This window comes from Grus americana, chromosome 3, assembly GCF_028858705.1.
Source record: "Grus americana isolate bGruAme1 chromosome 3, bGruAme1.mat, whole genome shotgun sequence".
In the NCBI taxonomy this organism is placed as follows: Eukaryota; Metazoa; Chordata; class Aves; order Gruiformes; family Gruidae; genus Grus; species Grus americana.
Genome location: NC_072854.1, coordinates 58,327,793 through 58,348,707, shown reverse-complemented (window position 1 = coordinate 58,348,707; position 20,915 = coordinate 58,327,793). Strand labels below are relative to the sequence as shown.

The 20,915-nt window shown below is 41.2% G+C and overlaps 1 protein-coding gene across 3 annotated transcripts in view; it reads right to left on the bottom strand.

Moving 5' to 3' along the window:
* Window positions 1-20,915, bottom strand: part of RNF217 (ring finger protein 217) — a 69,123-nt gene that overhangs the window by 29,501 nt on the left and 18,707 nt on the right. For 2 of the 3 annotated variants that reach the window (XM_054821410.1, XM_054821412.1), the window contains exon 2: window positions 5,322-5,555. The exons of the other annotated variant lie outside the window; for it this stretch is intronic. In XM_054821410.1, coding sequence (XP_054677385.1) covers window positions 5,322-5,555 — 234 coding nt within the window. The remainder of the gene's footprint in view (window positions 1-5,321; window positions 5,556-20,915) is intronic. 3 annotated transcript variants of the gene reach the window in all.

The following is a 20,915-nucleotide window of genomic DNA, read 5'->3' as shown; positions in this document are numbered from 1 at the left end:
TTATTACTTTTTGCATGAAAACACAGTAATGTCTAAGGCCTAGATAAAGTATAAAACAAAAGCAATACAAAATATAACTGGTGCCCTTTCACTGGTTTGTTGGTCTACTGGCCCAGGTGCTAAACCAAAGGAAATACACTATCCTGCATCTCCTCTTCCCAGATGAATTCTCCTAATAAAAACAGCTTAAGAGGAAAATTCCTACTCTGAAGAACCTAAAGAAGAGCATATTTATTGCTACTAACCAAACTAACACAGAGCACTGATCTGTTTCCACAATCCTTTAGAAACCAATATGCACAAAACAGATTACTAGCCACTATCCTGCCCAATATCTCCATATCTTTTTTTTTTTTTCCCCTCCTTCTCCAAGCTGTGAATTTACATTTTTCAATAATGCATGTCACAGTGGCCTACTGCTGGGAAGACAGATTATAGCAGGCATCATATTGTATTACTCAGTATTTCTTATGCCTCAGCCAAAGATGAAGCTTGTAGCCACAATTAAGTGTTCTGCAACCTGAAAGCTTTTATCAGTTGCAGTATTCAGACATTTGAGATGAAACATGAATGTTAAAAAATATAAACCCAAACACACAGATCTGGGAAGTTGCAAGTTAAAGCTTCTTTCTTAAAATGCCAATACAATTTAAGTTTTGTGGGTTGGCTTTGGGGTCTGTTGGGGGTTTTTTGGTGAAAATCTGACACATATTCATTGCAAGCTCTATATTTCTACTATAGCATGTATATAATTGCAAGAAATACAGCAGCCACCAGGATATATATTTAATCTCACACATGCACACTGACATCAGATGTTTCCAACTACATTCCTTAGAAAGTACTGAAAGACAGGATGAGGCTATAACCGCATGAACTCAGAATAACACTTGTTAACCATGAATGGCCCTGACTAACTGAAGTAAATTAGTGGGAACTGTCTACTTCCTTTCCAGATCTGGAGTTCCTAGCTTCCTCTTCTACCTGCCACCCCTGACAGCACCCTTCCACAAAACTGAACTGGTAAATAGTTTTTACATTTGGAATGGACCACTTCTTTATTGTTCAATACTGTCTGAACATACATTGAGCAGGCAAAGAAAAGTATGTTCTTTTAAGTACTTATGAACCTTATTTTTCTCGGAACTAGTGGCCACAAAACAAAACCCTAAACCTATTCAAACTTGGATGCAGTGTGACACCAGTGTGCTTAAGAAATAGGAACAGGGCAATTACAGCAGTCTCAGATTCTTATTCCATTCTTTTTCATGCTTTTCTGAAAGAAAAGACTCAAGTATTATTTGCTTTATGCTTCAGTATTAGTGCATGAAATCATCATAACGAGGACACAGAAATGCTATCACATAAAATTTAAAGCAGTAAGATATATTATAGTCCAGCAAAGCAGACAAACTATATCTGAAAACCCCCAAAACATTAGTCTAGTGTTTTTTCAAATATGTTTTTCCTCGTACAAATATTTTTCCATTTATTTTATGACTTCCATTTCAGTTGATCGGAATTGAGAGGATGGATATATACACAAAATCCTATGCCATCTGGAGGTCAGTCTCCCTTGCAATAGAAAAGATTACACAACTTCTCATACTAACCTTTTGGTTCTCAGCTTTCTGAAACACTGACCTTTCAGGTTAACATCTTCCATTTTCTTAGCTAGCCTCTTTACTGCAAACTATTCCATCTATCATTTTCCTCACCTCCCAAGAAAAGACCTTTCAAAATTGGTAGGTAACAGCAACACAAAACACTGCTCAATGTGAGATACAATAGTAAAACTGACTGCACATTAAAAATATTCTGAGAGTCTGAAGCTGCAAAAAGCTTAGTGGGATTTTCTGCTGCTTAGTGGAATGCTAGCTATATAACAGGATAGCCAAATTAATTGTGCAACTAACTGATTACATGAATTACAATCTCTAGCTACAGCTACACAGTCACACTTTATTCCAAGATAAATATGGCCTCCTGCCAAAACAGCTGCCTCCTCCTTGTCACCAACACATCCTCTCTCTGGTACCAGCTGAAAATAAGCAACAACAAAACAAACAAATCTTGTATCCCATTGGAGCTGATCTTTGATCCGGCTCCCAGTGTGACACCAAAACATCAACACGAGCAAAAGCAAGCTGGCAGGAATGAACAGCTGAGAGCAAAGAGGGAGAACACGCAAAATCACCACGTCCGCAGCAGTTCAGGCTCAAGGCAGACTGAAGTGATGTGTAGCCATGAAGGTATCTGCTACTCAAGGTCAAAATCTGATCCAAAAAGCGGGGAACTGATTGATAGGAACTACACAGATCCACTCTATTGCAGCATCTTTGCAAGTGCAGATTCCTACCAGTTCTAGAGCAACAAGTTTCAGAAACACTCAAGTAGTTCAAACAGGAGATAGGTTATATAACTACATTGAAAAAACATTTGCATTTCCGAAGCCAAGCACTCAAGCCCTTCTTTTACGTGATGTGTATCTCTTGACAGAAGTGAATAAGAAAACTTCATTATGAATCTCACAGGTTGATAAGGCAGAAAGAGTCCAAGAATCAAGAACTGCTTCTTCACGGCAGGTGGCAGGTCAAAGAACTAACAGTAAAACAGGTGAAATCCAGGGCGTGGGGGAAAAAACCCCAAACCAACCTCCCTCCCTCCCAAAAAAAACGCCAACCAACTCACAGAACAAGCCAACATACTCTTGTAAAACCCGTATCTGTTCCATGCACAGGAACTGACCTACCAATTTTTCAGTTTTTGCCTATTTCCTTTGCACTTTGGCACATCAGCTTTGACCAAAGTTTTATTAGGATCTTATCTACAACCAAGTCTTACACTCCCAATTTAGGTCATGAGAGGGAGCAGGGGTAGTTCCTTACAAATATTTGATATAGGAAACTAAATAGTCAGAATGGTGTACTGTGCTGTCCTAAGTGGCAGTAAAGGGAGAAAAAAGGTTTGGACAGCAAGTTTCCCTTTCCTTCCCCTCCTTCGCTCTCAACATACATGCACCACCTAACTTTCTAGGCTTAGCACAACAAGACTCTGATCTCAAAAATGAAGAACAGCAGCAGCAAACCGAACCGCTGGGCTTAGATCACTTTAGCTTACATAAAACAGCTATAGCAAGAAAAATTAATCTAATAACTTTGCTACCCCTTTAAATTTAGATGTTAATTATATTTTTAAATAGTATATCAACTTTTAGAAATGCCATTAATAACGTTTCAAAAGTATCTGTTCAAATGTACTCTTGGATTTTACGGTGTTTTCCTGTTGCAGTGTATATATAGGTGAGCGAGGGTACTGGCACTGAGCCCTTCTCTGCAGTGATCCTACTAGTAGACTTGTGCGTGGACTTTCCCCACGCATGACTCAGTTCTTCTGAAGACAGCACTTCCAGTGCTGGTGCAGAATTCCTCTGGTGCAATTGCCATTCATATTGCTTGCATGTGAATATCCAAGTCTTGTAGTCTCCAGTCAGATGTCTCCTATGCTATATGCAGAAGAAAATGAGCCTGTACCTTCAAAGAGCCTATAATTCAAGGCACAGACAAGTTACCATACAATCACATGAGAATCTAAGAAAACAGAGCTAATAATGGTCCACAGTTATATGTGTAATTACTCAAATATACAGTATCTTTTATATGTATATTCTTCCTTTTAAATCTTATCCCTGCAGCAAAACTCTTTCTTGTGCTAAGTTTAAAATAAGTCACTGGAACTACCTATGCCAGAAAACAACACAGGTTCAGGGACTATGGCCATCCATGCTGTTTGCTAGCACTTTCCTAATTATATTTCTCACCAACATCAATTAGACATTCTTCCAGGCAACACCTGGCCACAGCTCAAAGGACATGTTTTGCCAGTGTCTCTTCCCAGGAGGAGACTTGAGCTCTGCAGATCAGAGCTACACAGGATGCATCACCACAGGACCAGAGAACTGCTTCTGGCTTGCACTACTTCATGCACACACAGCCTCCCATTCCTTCTGATTATGATTTGTAGGGAAGTGGTGGGAACATTTTAACTACAGCATTTTAACTCATGAAAGAGCACTGGTGGGCAGAATGGCTCATTTTGTGCCTTGAGGAACATTCTCAGAGTTGGCATCCCATGATGCAACAGCTGCGCCACCCAAGACCCACATTGGTGGGACAATAACAGCCTCTGGCGCCTTCAGAGAGGCTGCTGCAGAAGAATTACAACATCTGATCTACCCTGGACCTGAGGGAATGCTAAGTGGATGGCTGAAGGAGAATGGCTGTGGGCAGAAGGAATTTCACCTGCAGTTAAGTTTCTCCACCTCTGCATAAGATGCCAAAAATCTGAAAAGGTTGAGCTCAACAGACAGCGTGGCACGTAATTCATGCACTGCACAGATATACGTTACTAGCTCATAACTCAGAGTTAGCTTTACCAAAGTTTCAATTCCCTTGGATACAGAGTCTTCTGCCTTTTAATCTCCATACTGGGCTGAATCTTATGCTATGTAATTAGGGCTATCTAAACAGTCATCTAAACTCCTACTGAGGAGAACTGGTTTGTCCAGGAAAGGCCAGCTCAATCATGAAATTAACCACAACAAATCTAATAACCGGATGGAAAACTAACACAGAGCATGATGCTGCAGACAGAACCTTCATCTTCTGGAACTGAGATGGACCTTCAGCAGCTCAAATCTTTTTCTAATTGTAATCTCTCGCTTTTTATCTTTGATTGAAATCACAGTATAAGCAAATCTAACAAAAGAATTGCTGGAATTTTTTTTTTCCATATTTCTCAAGTTTTCTGTATTGTGAGTGATGAGACTACATTATTGTATAACCTCTGGTAAGGGACTGAAGAAATCAAAACCAAGGAGGAGGAGAAGAACAAACAAGAACTCTAGTTCTAAGGAAGGAGCAAGCCAACAGCATAACACCGTTAAGTGCCCAGAATTCATTTGCTCAGTTTCAGGGAAAAATTATCTTTGCTGGAGCTGTGTGTCTAAAATTATCAGTTATAGTGATAACTTCCCTTCCCCAGTTTCTTCTGACCGTGACCATATTGTTTGCATGTCAGAGAGAAAACACTCTTTAAAAATTGTGTGTCAGGACAAAATTACATCACCTGCCAAAAAAAATAAGATCTGAAGTTCAACTGCTTGAACTATTAAAAATCGATTAGGTAGTTAATCAATTATGTACTACAGATTCATATTCCTAATCACAGCTTGCACACAGCCCCAGTGATGCAAGAAAGCTCATTAGCTCATTTAGTGCCCACCAAATGCTGTCCTACTTTTGCGGTGCAAGCATGCTCACTTTGTATTTGTTCTCCAATTTGGCAGGGGTAGGAATGTGGCCTCTCCTCCGGAAGGTTGTAAAGTGCTTGCACTGAGGGCATGGCTTGGTGCTGGAGTCAATGCGGCTGAGTTCCAGGAAATATTTATACTTGATGATGTCGTCGTGGGGCAGGTTATAGAGGACAGTTGTTTCATCCAGGTGTTCGCTGCACTCTGTGATCGGGCATTTTATATCCGCTTGTCCCAGCTGCACCTGCATATGGAAAAACCCAGAAGAGCTACATGACCTTTTGCTTGGAAAAAGCAAGCAAGCAAGCATACGTGAATTTTGTGAGAAAATTTAAGTTCAAGTACTATAACAATCCACAGACTATCAAGCATATCATCTTAAAAGTAGTCTGACTTCAAGCACACTGCAGTTTTTCCAGAAGGTATTTTCAAATCCAAACAGAAAAGCTAATTACCCTTATGACAACTGTAGTTATTAAACGTATAGTCTCAGTGTATGCACTCTGCAAAACCAAAACACGAGCCCTAACTAGCAGCACTCATCCAGAACTCCATGCTTTGTGTGTAATGGTCAGCACTCCACTATCAGGGCTCATAAAGGCTGTAAGAAAGCAGGGAATGGAAACATTTGTATACTGTTTCACTGCAAAATGTGCTGGGAATCACTGCACAGAGAAATTAAAGTCAATTTAGGATCATCAGAGTCTAGCAGCTCTGACTCAGTGCTAGCCCCAAGCTGGTTCCTGCTCAGCAAGCTCAGTGCCTGTGCAGTCTGTTTCCAAGAAGCTCCCTGTATGCCACATTGCATGCGCAGAAAGTGTTAGCTGAGCCTGGGGCTGACCAAGCTAATAAATTTTCCCAGAACTCGGAGTCAGAGTTTAAAAACAACCCCCAAAAACCAATAAAAAAAAGAAACTTAAAAAACCCAAAAAGACAACCAAAACAAAAACATGCACAGAAGCAAGCTCAAGTTTAACAGGGCTGAAACTGATGCTGATCTAATGAGCCCTGATAGTCCCAAGCTGATCCATACGGTCAGATATCGACAAAGCATTTTCTGAGCTTCTGGATGGAAGAACAGCGCTGGACCCAGGTCTGCACCCTTCACGCTTGGCAGGCTTTAACAGCTTGGACTCCATGCCAAAACAGCAGATCCTACTTGGTCTGGGAGCAGCAGAGTTGCATTTGCTTGGCGCTGAGCCTGAGCTAATAAACCCCGCTGGATCTTGAGAGTCTGCAAGGACCCGGCTTGAGCGTGTTTGTGTCTGCCTCAAGTAATCTGGAATGAATGAGTGTTGACTGTACAAGCGGAACTGACCACCAGCCCAATTCCTTCCTTAGTGAGTACCTCCATGCAGAGAAAAAGGAGTTTAATGGTGTAACCAGCATCTCTTTCTAGGAATTACTGCTCCAAGGTTGGCAAGTTTGATTTCCCTAGACTGCTTATTCTTTAACATGCTCCATCATGGGAATCTGCTAAACAATACACTAAACACGATAGGAACACCTCAGATTTGGATGCAGATCTCGCTGCTGCGTAGCAGTACCAGAGTGCATGTCAGAGACTCTGTTAATGCAGTATTTAAGCTAAGAAAGGAGGAAAAAACCCCCAAACCAATACAACCCTGTCATTGCTGGCTCAGTAATGGAGACATATGGGCTCTAACTGAATGATAGTTAATTTATAGTCAGGAGCCAGAGGATTAGACGAGTCATAACAAAATGGTATAAAACCCAAGGCTCATACTTATTTCAAAAAATCTCTATTGCACTAGCTTTGTTGTCTCAGCAATGTAGCTAAACCCAAGCAGAGCAAAGAGGTTGGGTGTACATTTAGAGAGAAAAAAGCAGGGTGAAGACAGTGACAGCCTGTCCTAGACCAGAGCACGGCAAAGACGACCTCAGCGAGCAATTGCTGCGGTGGTGCCCTGCACAGCCTTAGCTCAAGGTGCAGGCAGGTCAGGATGGAGGCAGATCTGCCTGTGGTACAGCAGAGAGGCAGCTCCTGCAGCAATACACCCACTCAGGGAAGGAACTTCCCTGCATTTCATTTACAGCTCTAAGAGGTGAGCAGAACTCTACCACATGCAAACAAGGCTAGGCTCAAACAGTTTGACTTTTACATGGACCAGTGTAAGTACAGGAGGGGTACGTACTCAAAGGTATTAAAAAAAAAAAAGCCCCAAACCTCACAAACTACATGCTGGGGAATGTCCACGTTTGAGACCTGTAGGACACTAATTCACCTGTAAGCAGCATGTGAAAATGGAACTCAAGCATACGACATCATTAGTGTGACTCTTCTCGGAATAATTGCCCAGTACATGATGGAGCTGTGCTTAAAAAGCAGATGATCAATCCAGCACTAGAGCACTCAAACACGCTGAAGTAGGGAAACGATTTGCTACAGAAATATAAAAAGCTATTGCACTACTGCAAGGATTAGCGTAAGCTTCTGTTTAAAGAAGCATAGGTACAACAATTGAAAACCAAATAGTCAAATTAATCCCATCTATGACTACTTCGGGGTTGGGTTTGGCTTTTTTTGGGGGGGCGGGGGGGAGACGGGGCATTAAGCATTAGGGAAATACTAAAGGAGGCAAGCCCTTTTGCTAAGAGTAAACTAAGCTACAACGGAGTAACACTTCACAGTGAGAAGGCACATTGTATCTGGCATTAAGCTGGTACTTAAGAAGCACTGCTTATATTAAATGCTATTTAGAACAAACCTGCATTAATAAAATGAAGGCATACAAAGTTGAACACTTTCTATATTTCATGCCCACACAGAATATGATTAATATATGTGGTAAGAGTCAAGTGTGGTTTCAGTGTTTATTTTGAAAATATGTTTTATGCCCACTTGAAGTAAATAATTTTTATCCTCTGTAATAGTTTCAGCCTTTCAAGTTTGGCAAAGATTGATCCTTTTCCTGTGTTTTGCATGGAACTGAACAGAGCTGGTTTGCTTATTAGCAGTAACTTCAATGGAGCCTTGTCTTACCAAAACAGTCCATCTTTGTTTGTGCACTAGCATCAGCAATTGATGTAAGCACAGCTTTAGAAGTAGCCTGTTAGGCTACCTGCTGCTGCAGACCCAGGAGGTGCTAAGGAATGGGAAAGGAAAAAAAAAAATCTCTTATAACATGGGTAAAAATAACTGGCTTTATTCTTTTCCTTGATTTTTTTTTTTTTTTTTAGAAATTTTGAAGAGCCTTATCCTCAATATTCACTAATCACAATGTCAAAGCCCTGAGTTTCAAGAATTCTTTGAATTTCAAAATACCACTGTGTATTAAGAACTTAAGAACTCCCAGTATACACAACAGCATGGTGTATTTTCACAGCATGAGGAACGACTCCGATATGTCTAAAAGCAGCTGAGCTGCAGTACAGTGTTAAATGTCAGGCAGCATCCAGCTCTTACACCCAGCTGTGCTTTGCTTCTGTAAAGCATCTCAGGAGGGGCTAGCTCTGCTTACCATTCATAAGGAGAAAGCAGGCTCTCGTGACTTTCATCCTACAGAAAGGTAACATTTAAAATATCAGGAGAGCAATAGGTACCCTCTCCCCCCAGTTCTTGACATTTCATGTGAAAATATTTTTTGTGGGGCGGGGGGGGGAATCGGGGGATATGGGACCAAGACTCTACACTGGTCCACTTATTGCCTCAAAATGCAGTGATACCAGCAACTGAAAACAGAAACAGACAGTACAGTACTTCAAGTCAGAAAATTATTTCCACAAACCCCCCACCCCAAGCATTCTTTTAAAGGAAATCTTTGTTAGCTACACAGAAAACAAAGTTCAAACTACACTGGAAGCACCAATTTATACCTGTCATTTAGCCTGGCCCACGCTGGATGTAACATAACCTGTGCAGGCTGTACTTGGGCGGCTGTATTATGGCTATATTCCTTAAAGAAGGGGGCATTCACCTTTAAAATAGAAAATGCTCATTTTTGTATCTAACTGAAACTTTACTCTTAGTTCAGAGGTACGTATGCTAAATAAACCAGTAAGTTGTTCTTACTTCTCACCTATTAATGCTGAAAGTGAACAGTGCCACGTCTAATCTGCAACTCCGTAGAGAAATTCAATTTCTACCAGTACACCAAGTTCTCCCCTATAAACTACCAAGGATGTTATGCATAAAAATAACATTTTGGAAATGCAGATGCAAGTGAAGGGACAGTGTGGTCTACAGGACCTTTGTATTCTATGGGGGAAGAAACAAATTGATTAAAGTTCCCCTTATTTGTAAGCAAAACCCCACTGCTTTCCAGTTCACTGGAAATACTGCTCTTTCATTTTTGCTGCTAAGTTGCAAATCAGTGAAGAATTACTTTTCTTGTAGGTTTGGGAAGCAGAGAGTGTAATTTTGAATTTGTTTTCTTAAAAAAAAATAAATTGTAGAAAATACTTCAAGGGCTCACCACTGTTCAGGACTCCATAGTGGTAGGTGCTAACCAAATGAAATCCAAGTAGATGTGATTTAACAAGTGCAAACCAAAGACATTGCAAACTTTTACTAAGCATTTTGCACCTGCCTTGAAGTTTGTGGTTCCATGAATGTTTCTGTTTGAATACTAACTTCAGGAGTCCAGATCCCCTACCTCTGATTTGTGTCAGTGATATCCTGGCATTCTCCATCAAACTTCTTTTACAAAAACACAAACAAAACAAAAAAAATCCCTCTGAAACAGATACTTTTTCAGTCCATCTGTCCTCCCTCCTTACTGTCAAATGGTACAAATCCTCAGTACTGCAAGAAAAGGAAGAATGAACAGCTAGAACTACCAGTAATTAATTAAATTAGTGCCTATTTGAGCTGTATCACCAGCAAATAGGAAAACAGACTGGGTTTCTTGTGTGCTACCTCCTCCACTGAACATCTTCACACAAGTTCTTGCCTGTCATTCATTACTTCACAAACCATACTCCATGGGGTATGCTTCACTTTTATTTCCCCTTTTATTCATTTCTCAATACAGCAGACATGCAATAAACTACTTTCTCAATCCCTTTCTCATTTAGTTACCCCGCCGTCTCCTCTGCCAGCCACCACCTGTAACCTCACTCTAGTTGAGAGCTGTCGCTCCCCTCCTCAGGGGAGAAGGGCTTCACTAGCCTTAGCAGGGCATATATTACTGACCTCAAAAGGATCCAGAAAGAGTTCAAAATGGTGAGCGCATGCTGGCATTCAACTAATAATTGTTAAAAGAAAAATCCCACTTTTCCCCACCTCGGGGACTAAAAATAGCCCAAGAAACCTAACTTCTCCCAGCACCAATGCCTGACAGGTATTCGAAGACAAAAAGCCCAAATAATTTCTTTATGTTTGTGACAGATGTCCATTTATGTTGTATTTAAAATGGCCGTTATTAATAAAAGCATAGCCAGAGACCCACTAAAACAACAAAAAAATCATCGGATTTCTATTGTGGCACAAGCTCACGTAGACCAACCCTAAAAGGGCCCCTCAGGATGTCCACATGTCCTCTGAGGACACAAGTCTGTTCTCCTTTCACATTGGTACTACACACCTGGATGAAGCAACAACAGTGATGTGGTGGCTCCTGCTCCATGTGACATTCAGAAAGAGAAAGTCACTTGGGCCAAAATGTTGCAGGTGGGAGCAGACACCACCTCTTCTAATCACTTGTTCGACAATTTGCATTAACTATCACACTGTCAACACTAAAAAAAAAAAAAAAAAAAAGACACAAGAAGAAGCAAAGTCCCAGGGCCTTTGAAGAACGTGTTAATATCTCATCCTTTGGGAGAAAGGCACACAAAAGCAAGCAGCTGGGAGGGAATCACAACGTATATAACTGCAATCCAACCAGTACATCAAAGGTTTGACCTTTCTGCTCCAAAAGCATGTCTTCTGAATGCTTTACAACACATTGAAACATGGCATCAATTTAAATTCTCAAATCTTATCTAGTTTTCACGACCTCAGCCACAGGCTGGGATTCCAGCTTCATCCATAACACTCTGAGGAGTGCTTTTGGGAGTGCACTTAACACAAACCCACGTCCCCGGGGCGCTGTGGCATGATGCAGCCAGGCACCAGCAAGGGCCACAGCCGGCACCACCTGCGCGGGCAGTGACCAGAGTGGTTTTAGGCCCAGAAACCAACCAAAACCTTAACTGGCAAAACTGGTGTCTGCAGCCTGGAGCATAACCCCAAACCACAGTGTTTGTTTCCCATTCAAACTCTTTTTTTCCTCCACAGTCACATATAGGACTTACCTAAAGAACTGTGATGATAAGCTAGCAAGATGTTCTTCAGCATACACCTAGACTCAACCAAAACTTTTTTCTTAAAGGCCTCTTGATTTGCTTTGTCATTTGATGACATGCTGGCATGAAGTTCAGTTCTACTCCTTTTCCCTTCCTTCCACAGGACCAGGCATTACTTGCTTACATGGATTTGATGTCAATGGGAACATTCAGTTTCATTTGTCCTGTTCGCATACGAATAGCATTTGTAGAAAATTACTTATAGAAAACCAAATTAACGCTAGAATTCTCCTTCACAAGATGTTAACAATTATCAACCTGCATGAGCTCCCCCTCTGCCCTTTCATCTCCTGTTACTTTCTCTAGCACCAAGTTAATAAAAAAAAGAGGAAAAGCAGATTTTACGTCAGTAACGCATTTAGAAAAACTACGCTGCATTAAGTCATGTTTCTGCCTGCTACTACTCATCAAACCTAGCGTGTCATCAGTATGGAGTTCACACCCTTTCTGTTCTGTTTTTTGGGTGTCCATGGTAAACTGAAACCCACAGCAGAAGCAACGGTCAGTCCCACAGCCGGACAAAACCGGGGCTGGTACACCTGGACGGCTGCCCGCTGAGGTGGGACACTCTCTGACAAAGAGGCACACCAGAGTTAGATTGAGAGATCAGCTGGCAGAAAGTTTTGACAACCTCTGGGAGCCCTGGAGCAGGCAAGATAAAGCAATCTTTCATCTCTCCTCCCAGGGCGTGTGTGGGGGCAGAGGGAGGGGGAAATCCCAGCGGAGAAAGGAAGGTAACTTGGGAGGAAGTGTGGCAGAAACTGCCAACCTTGGAGGAATCTGACCCAAACTCACAGGTCTCTCAGCATTCATTGAAGGGAACAAGGAAATACACGAGAGCTTTCTTATTTTGTACAGGTGTGCATATTACCAATGACAGTAAAGTACAAGAATGGTAATTTTTCTATTCCTTAGAAGACACATTCACTTTTAGTAAATGACCCGAAGATGCTCATGAAAGAACTTTGAGGACAGCAGACTGAGCCGAAATACCTGCCCTTTTTGGAGTGGAAAACAGAGGCAGTTGCTCCTGCCTAGGAGTGGGACCAAAAGACGGCACTAAAACTGAGCAGGCGCAGGAAAGGATTACAGCAAGGAAGCAAGGGCCAGGAGACCATCCGCATACCATGATATGCTCGAATAACCTGACCATCTCAGGAGCGAGTCCTGCTCACAGGAGGTCAGTAGCATTAGGAAATACAAGTAGTGAAGAAGCAAGACCTCAGTAAGGTAATGGTTTGTTGGGCTTCCAGCATCAGAATAAAAACGTCACAGACGAATAACAGAACCAAAACAAGCTAACTCCAACAGCTGGTTGTCATAAAATAAATAAGATAAAAATCTAATTGGTTAACTCTTTAATCGACAGACTTAAATCCAGAGGAGAACAGCCTGTTCTCCTACAGCCAGCATAAGACTCACAGAAACCATCATCTGTATTTGGATTTACCAGCCAAGCCTAACCCAGGTCTATCCTGTCCATCTGAGTGCTCTGGTAAGGCACAGAGAAACTATGAGAGCCCAGGCTGATGCCCCAGGAAGGTGAGGAGTGAACAGGTCGAGCAGGATGGGATGCAGACACGGCAGCAGCCACTGACCATGCAGCGTGGAAGCCTTCCTCCTGCCATGGGGCAGCACCCCTCACTTTCAGCATGTCTGACCTCCCAAAACCAGGAAAGTCGTGACGCGTTTACTGTAATTCATTTAAATACCTCAGAAAGCAATAAATTAGAAAGAAAAACACAAAAAAGCCCCCAAATCCTATTCTCCCTTTCCAATTACAAAGATTAAACCAAAGCGTGCTCAGTTACTTGAGTAGATATTTTTTACGTATATGCTGGTCTCTGACAGGAGCAAAGCTTAAAAAATGTAAATAGCTGTTTCCTCGTCTTGCTTACAACAGAAAGTCCTGAACACTCAAACTCCGACCTCCACCAGGTTCAGACTGGATTAACCCAGATTCAGATCAACTCCAATGGAATAATAGTGTTAACTGTTAACAGTAATTAGTATCACAACCAAATCCTCTCCCATGTTTTTCTTTAACATGGACAAAAAGTTAGCTCCCATACATGTTCTAGAAGAGTGAGAATATGTGGTCTCAATCTTCATTGAGATACATTACTTCAGTCTTCAAGTGGAGCCAAGCAAAATCCATCAACAGTAGCAACAATTTATCCTACAACTATTCATGTTGAAAAAGAGAAGACCTAGAGCTCATTCTTCTACTATTTAGTAGGCAGGGTCCCAGACACAAAAGCTGGAAAAGGCTAATGGGTTCACATTTGCCAAACAGTGTTCCCCTTTCAAGTAAAATATGGCCCAAACCACCGTATATTTGCACAACCTATTCAGTAATCTGTATTAGTGAGTCTCTAATACAGATTAGCCCAGCTGTTAGCAGCAGCAATAGTTAACCGAAACTTTGCTTTCACCAGCAATGGCTGCTGTTATATTTTACTGTTGTACCCACAGAAACATTTCATGGTGCTTAATATTTTCCCAGCTAAAAGTGGTGTTTATTTTATGCTAAAGAAAAGCTCTCATAATTGCGGGAAGGAGATAGGAGAGGAGAGATATGCTCCCGCCTGCCTCACTACTACATCCCAGAAGATGGCTACAAAACCTAACAGAGAGTTGCCATGGATGGGGGTGACGACTTAAAAATAATGAGAACTTTTAACAGAAATCTCTCAACTATTCTCTTGACCACCCTGATCACCTACATTCCCTGGTCTGCAGAAGAAAGGACAAGCATTTTATAGTCATCCTTTAACTGTCCTGCTTTCCTTAAGAAAGCTACCTACAACTATTTAGTTTCCATGTCTTTGCTAGGTTGTAGGTGAGTTTTCTTGTGTACATATTACTAGTCCATGTTTTGATTCTTGAGTATCAGGCATGAAACCAAATTGTGCCCTCTTTACTTGATAAATGTCATATAGGAACAGCAGGGTTGCATAGGTGCAAGCAAAAGCAGAAAAAAGCCTGAAAAGTACTTTCTAACTGGCAGATGATTGTCAAGAATGATAGTAAAATGCCTCATTCCTAAGATTCAAGGCGAGGTTAAAATACCACCACTTGTCTTCCCTTACAAATAAGGTAAGAAATAATTTTGTTTATGCAATGAATTTGTTAAGAAATAGCTAAGATTTGAATTATAAATAGTTATTTTGCTCTGCCTTCCTGAAAAGAGACTTATCTCATGATACCAGTACCTATCCATAATAAACAAAGCTGCTTTTGGTGAAAGGCTATGCTATTAAAGCTACCACAAAGTGAAACAAATTGGTAACTTTTACATAGCTTAAGTGGTAAGAGGCTGCGTAGGCACGCTGACCCATTTTCAGGGATAAATGCTTCCTGGGAAAGGCTCATGCAAAACGGACTTCCAAGCTTCTCCCCACATACCATCATTTCGACAAACCCTAGATACTGTGCTACAGCTCCAATTTCACATGACTTTATGAAGTTATTTCTCATAATGCGTCGTAAGTTTAAACCACATTTTAATACACATTTAATGCAATGACAGATACAGCCACAACAGGGAGCAAATGTACAAGATCAAGATGTGCAAACTGCACAGCCTCCTCCAAGGAACAGCTGAGGCAAAAGCTTAAGCAGTGGCTCTGATCCACACTTGGAGAAGCAAAAAGGAAAGCAAAGCAAAACAGTTGTCCTGGTAAGAGCAACAAACTATCTACCATCAAACAGTTGAACTGTTACCTAAGACACCTTGGCAGAAAACTAGGGCACAGAAGAAAAATCCTCTTACGGAAGTTGAAAGTACAATTCTGCCCCAGAACTGATCTAATCCAATAGAGAGCTGCACTGGTCTAGCATGCAGTGATTTCTAACCAGTGTATTTAACAGCCAAAATATCAGAGTTAATTCTCCTGCTGATCAACCTCTGGCTGTAATTTGGAGGTTATTAGCACGTCAGGTCTGTCTCCCTGAGAGTCTGCCAGAATCGGGTCCCAACTGAAGCTAAGACAGCCTTCACATGGATTAATGGAGAGTGGTTGTGTATTGATTGCTGCAGACTTGGTTTGTCACAAGCAGCTAGAATCTTTACAACATCACAAAATCATTAGAAACAGCAAAACAAGAGGGGAAGCAGACAACACAGATCTTTTACACCAGGAAAAACAAACCATAAATGTGTTCAGAACAATACATTCTGCTTACTGCTTTTTCATAAAGCACAGAAAAACATGAAGCAAGCTCATTTAAATTCCTAAAGGCAGTTCTATCAGCTGATTAGGCTATTAAAATACTCACTTTCACATCACGTTTGCCACAAGAGAAGGAATTATGATTTCCCATTTGTTCCAAATTCCCTTTAGAAAAAAACCAAACCAAAAATCAAAAAAACCTAAACACTACTACTAATTCATCTGCTGTTTATACATGTAAATCTATGCTTTAAAAAAAAGTATAACAACATAATATGACCTTTACTAGTTCAAAATGTTGATATGGATTTGACAAACCTGTTGCATAGAGTGTTGTACTCCGAGAGCCTGCTTTTGTTATGAGACATAAGTAAAGAATAGAGGTAGAATAAGTCAAAATGTCCCAGGTTAGATTCCTGGTAAAATTTTAGAATTATGAGTGAGGAAGAGGTTTGATTCTTGCAAAAATACTGCTGTGATCAGATAAGGCTGTGGAAATACTTGCATGTAGGAAGAAAAAAAAAAACCCACAAGGTAAAATAAGGCTTCTCTTCCCTGCCTCATCATGTTTTTAATCACTTTTGCTCCTTTGAGGATAACAACAGTTCCAGCCAGTGCCTAAGACAGGTGGAAATAACTGTTGTAACCAATGAATCCATTTCCCTGCAACCATCCTTTTTGGCTGGTTAGAGACACTGGCCTGAAATAGAAAGACAAAAGACAACTTCTACCCACACAGACTTCTCTTTCTGGATGCTATGCCAGGCTTACCCTGTATCACTGGGAATTTAACCCAAGATCTCCAATTATGTGATCAAACACCTACATGGGCCTGAAACAAGGAGTCAATACAGCTTTCCCTTCTCCCTCTCCGCGTTAGAAAGTGATCACAAGGCTATGAGGAGAGAAGCTTCAGCTGGCTAACATAGGAGACTGAAGTGTTTTTAAATTAGTTTTCCAATTGATCAGGCAGCTGAATTAATTCTCCCTGTGACATACGATCACCAGTTCACAACCCAAGAGACAAGTGCAAAATGCACGGCCAAGGAGAGAGACTCTTGCAGAGGTGGCTGGCCATCAATTGACTTACCTGTCACCTCAATCTACACCTTCAGATCATGTACCAGGTACTTCTTGGTTTAGCTTTGTTTACCTTTAGGAAGCTACAAGCCTGAAATATGCTCAGCAGCTCCCCTCAGTAAAAGGAGTTAATGGCAACTGCAGTACCAGGGTTGGAGGGCTGCACCCGACCCCTTCTCCATGCGAGTCTATGCATCAGTGTTTTCTGCACACACGTCTTAAAATTACTGTTCTTCAGAAAGCAGCATGTATTTTGGCATAGCTAGGTGATTATTAGGTTTATGAGTACTAATGTATATACTCCCATTCTGTACAAGTACTTAAAACACTCAACAGCAAGCGTGGAAATCCTTCACCAAGCTTCAGGTCTGAACCCAGCATCTGCCCTGACACCTGCCCCAAGGCCCTTCAGATGGTCTTCTGCCACTTCTCTGTGGTACTATTTCTGCTCTCCTCTCAGCTGTGTCCCTGAAGGATACAAGAGTCTTAGCCATGAAGCTAAAGCAAAGGGAATAGTTATAAAGCAACTAGGCTTTTTAAGATGAAGAAATGCATTACTTGTAATGAAACAACTAAGTTAATAGGTATCCTCGGCAACTTCTGCATACAAAGCACCAAGGAACACTACCAACTGTCACACATGCTACAAAACACTGTGAAGCAGCTGCTATAAGAATAAACCAATGTATAAAAGATATACTATGAACAGGACACCTCATTAACGTGACATACACCGCAAAGAATTTTTACTAAATACATTTAATTGTTCTGTTTCAAGAGTAAAGATATCACCTCCAGAGACTACAACTTAAAAATGGTTATGGTAGGAAAAAACTGCTTACAACTGGGGGAAAACCACTATTTATAATTTCTGTAGATACTGCCTATTTCCAAATAAAATTACTTCAAACTTGTCTAAACCCACCATAAAAGAAATAAATCAAGATTATTCATTATGAGGGTTTGTAAAGTGATGAACAGGTGGTTAGATACCTTGAAACATCACTTCTGCCAGCGTTAAACTTTTGCAGGGCTCCAGAAACTGGGTTGCCACACTGAATATTTAAAGAAGCAGCTTTGTTCCTACCAGTAGGTATCAGAGTTTTTGAACCACTACCAGTAAGGACTGCAGCTTGGGGATCAGGGGATGGGCAGGTGAAGCGAGGTGAAGGAGGTATCAAGTCAACTATATCCATTCCCCACTTCTGAAACCACAGACTCCAGTAGTAATTGAATTCAATACTAGTTGAGGAAATTCTAGTTTCATTAATTATTTCCAAAGAATATACATAATCCTCAGTGGGAGAGAGGTTAACAGGTAGGAACTGAAGCAGCATGGGAGGAGAAAGGAATTGTTACAAAGCATGGTAACAGAGAACACGCAAGAAGGCCTGTACACAAGGACGCGCATCTGTCCAACTCCAGATTTTGCAAAACTAGAAAGAAAGGATCAACAGCTTTTGTGACAAAGAGACAAGAAAATAAATAGAATGCTTGTCAGCAAGGAGACAAAAACTTTTCAGAAGTATCCGATTTAGGATTTCATTGACATTTTCATTGAAATGGAAGCACACATGATGTTAAACACCACTGACCTGTCTATCCAAAATGACCTCTCTCAAAATGCTAGCTTTGTTTCAGATTTTTAATGGTATAATGTCATGGTTTTACCCCAGCCGGCAGCTGGAGCAAGTATATCTATGAAGGCATTGTGGCCCATGGAGAAGGCCACGCTGGAACAGGTGCACCTCAAAGCGACTGTGGCTGTGGTTAAGTCTATGCCACAGCAGGTGTACCCCTGGAGAGACCGTGGCTCATGGATAAGGCTCCACTTGGAGCAGGTACACCCCTAAGGGACTGCAGTCTGTGGATAAGTCCAAGCCGAAGCAGGGGCAAGGGGAGGTGTTCATTGCAATGGTAAACTTGATGGTCTGACTCGAAGGGATCGGGGTGGAGATTGTAATGGAAATACCTTTAAATTGTTGTAACCCATGATTTGAGTTGCATGTTACAGGAATTACTGTAGCAGAAATCACCTGAACCAATGGAGAACAAGCCTTACAGGAAGCAGCGCAAGTGCAGCAGTGGACCTGACCTGAGCTGGTTTTGGTGCCCAGTAACTCCACATGTCAACCACCTCTCCTGTCCTGAGTGACAACCATGGTGGATGGAGCACAAGGTTGTGGACCAAGTGAACCCAATGGACATTTTGTGGACATTTATGGACCTAGTAGTTGCAAACTGTAATTACCCTCTATGGTTAAGCAATCATTGATGATTACTTGCCACCAAAACAAGCTGCTGTAGAGGCCTGGGTAGCTGCAGTGGTTTACCTCAGAAAGGGGAAAGCTGTCACGGCTGCTCTAGCTTGTTTGTAGAGAGGGAGAAGACACGAATGGAAAATTCAGGAAAAAAGAAAGAGGTGGCACCCTCTTCAGCCTTTTCGAGGAAGTCCTTGCCTTTTCCATAAGTCACATCTTTTCTCTCCTGCAGTTTCTCGCTGGAACATAACGTCCTCTTGCCCAACATACAAGGGGAAAAAAGTTTACTCTTCAAAATTTTCTGAATCCACCTAATTTCCCTCACTTTAATAACACACATACAGAGGCTGGCTACCCTCTGAACTGCTCCTGCTGCCCCGTACATTCATCAAAGGAAAGCTCCGCACTGTAAAATCTCCTTTTAACCTGCATCTGAACCAAACAGCGGGAGCTGACACTGAGAACTGCTGTTGCTGCTGCCCGGGAAACTGCTGCCCCAAAGCACATTCATTTTCTGTAGAAAAGAAAGGCAGTAATATTTGTATTTGTGACTTCTGTGGTTTTGGGAGCACACCCAAACACCAAGATAAATGATGTGTTTGTTATGCACTTTTCACCAAAATGCTGCCTGCAGCGAGGGAAATGGGTGGCATCCTGCTGCAGAGCTCAGTTCTGAATTGTACTGACATTTCTCTGAAAGAATCAAAACATCACCACATGCGAACATGGCTGTGTTAATTTCCTAGTAAATTCAGCAATTTTGGAATTTCTGTCCATGCGTGCCTACTTTTGATTCTCCTCCGCCACCCCAATATGCTATAAGTTTTTGAACCAGAAGTATCATAAAAACTGAGAATTTCTGGCAGTGCTAGCAGGACAGAAACACAGCTTGACAGTCCCCAATAACACGCCTTCCCTGATGGTTAAGATTTCTAGTATTTGTTAAAACACACCTCAGCACTTCCGTTGGTGGCTCAGGGACTTTCCCACCCCCTTACTCCCAACTGGATAGGGAGGGATGGGAGAAGCATCTCTCCAAAGCTAGTCCCTGGTGCTCCTCCCTGCCCAGTATAATCAGCAGATGCCCTGCTGTGTGCCGGTGCAACTCCATTATTTCCTACACACAGGCTTACTAAACTTTTAGTACCAAGTAACTAATGATACTAACATTAAGATGGCACCTCTGAAATTCAGTGGTTAACTGAAAGCCACTCTTTGGCTTTCCTCCCTCCCATACTCTATGTATTCCCTACATAAATTGAAGGTGACATAGTTGAAACAGCTGAAAAGAGCATATTAAAATCTAATTTTTGTCAAACTTCATTCATGAACAGGGTAATTTACCTGAACAGCAAGAAAAAAAAAGTGACTAAAAAAATCTGTTAAAATTTGTATTAAAATATAATCATTTAAAAGTGGGTCACTCAGGTAAAAATGACAAATCTGAAAAAGCCAAAGGATGCTTACACTTAAATTCACAAGCCACTTACTGTCAAGCAATGGTAAGGCAGTATCAAGAGAAAGTTTAAAAACATTTAATGAAATAATTTAGATTTCATGAAACATCTTTTATTAAAGGAAAAAATTAATCCTTCATTGTATTCTGGTGCATAGGGTATCCTAATTATAAAGCCATTTTTAATAATGAGGTCTCTGAAGCCTACCTTCAACCTCTACTGAAATACAAGTTTAGTACAAATATTTTTATGTAAGTATGCTAAGAACTACAGAAGACTGAAGAAAAGATTTATATATAGTTTAAGTGGAATAGGAAAGTGC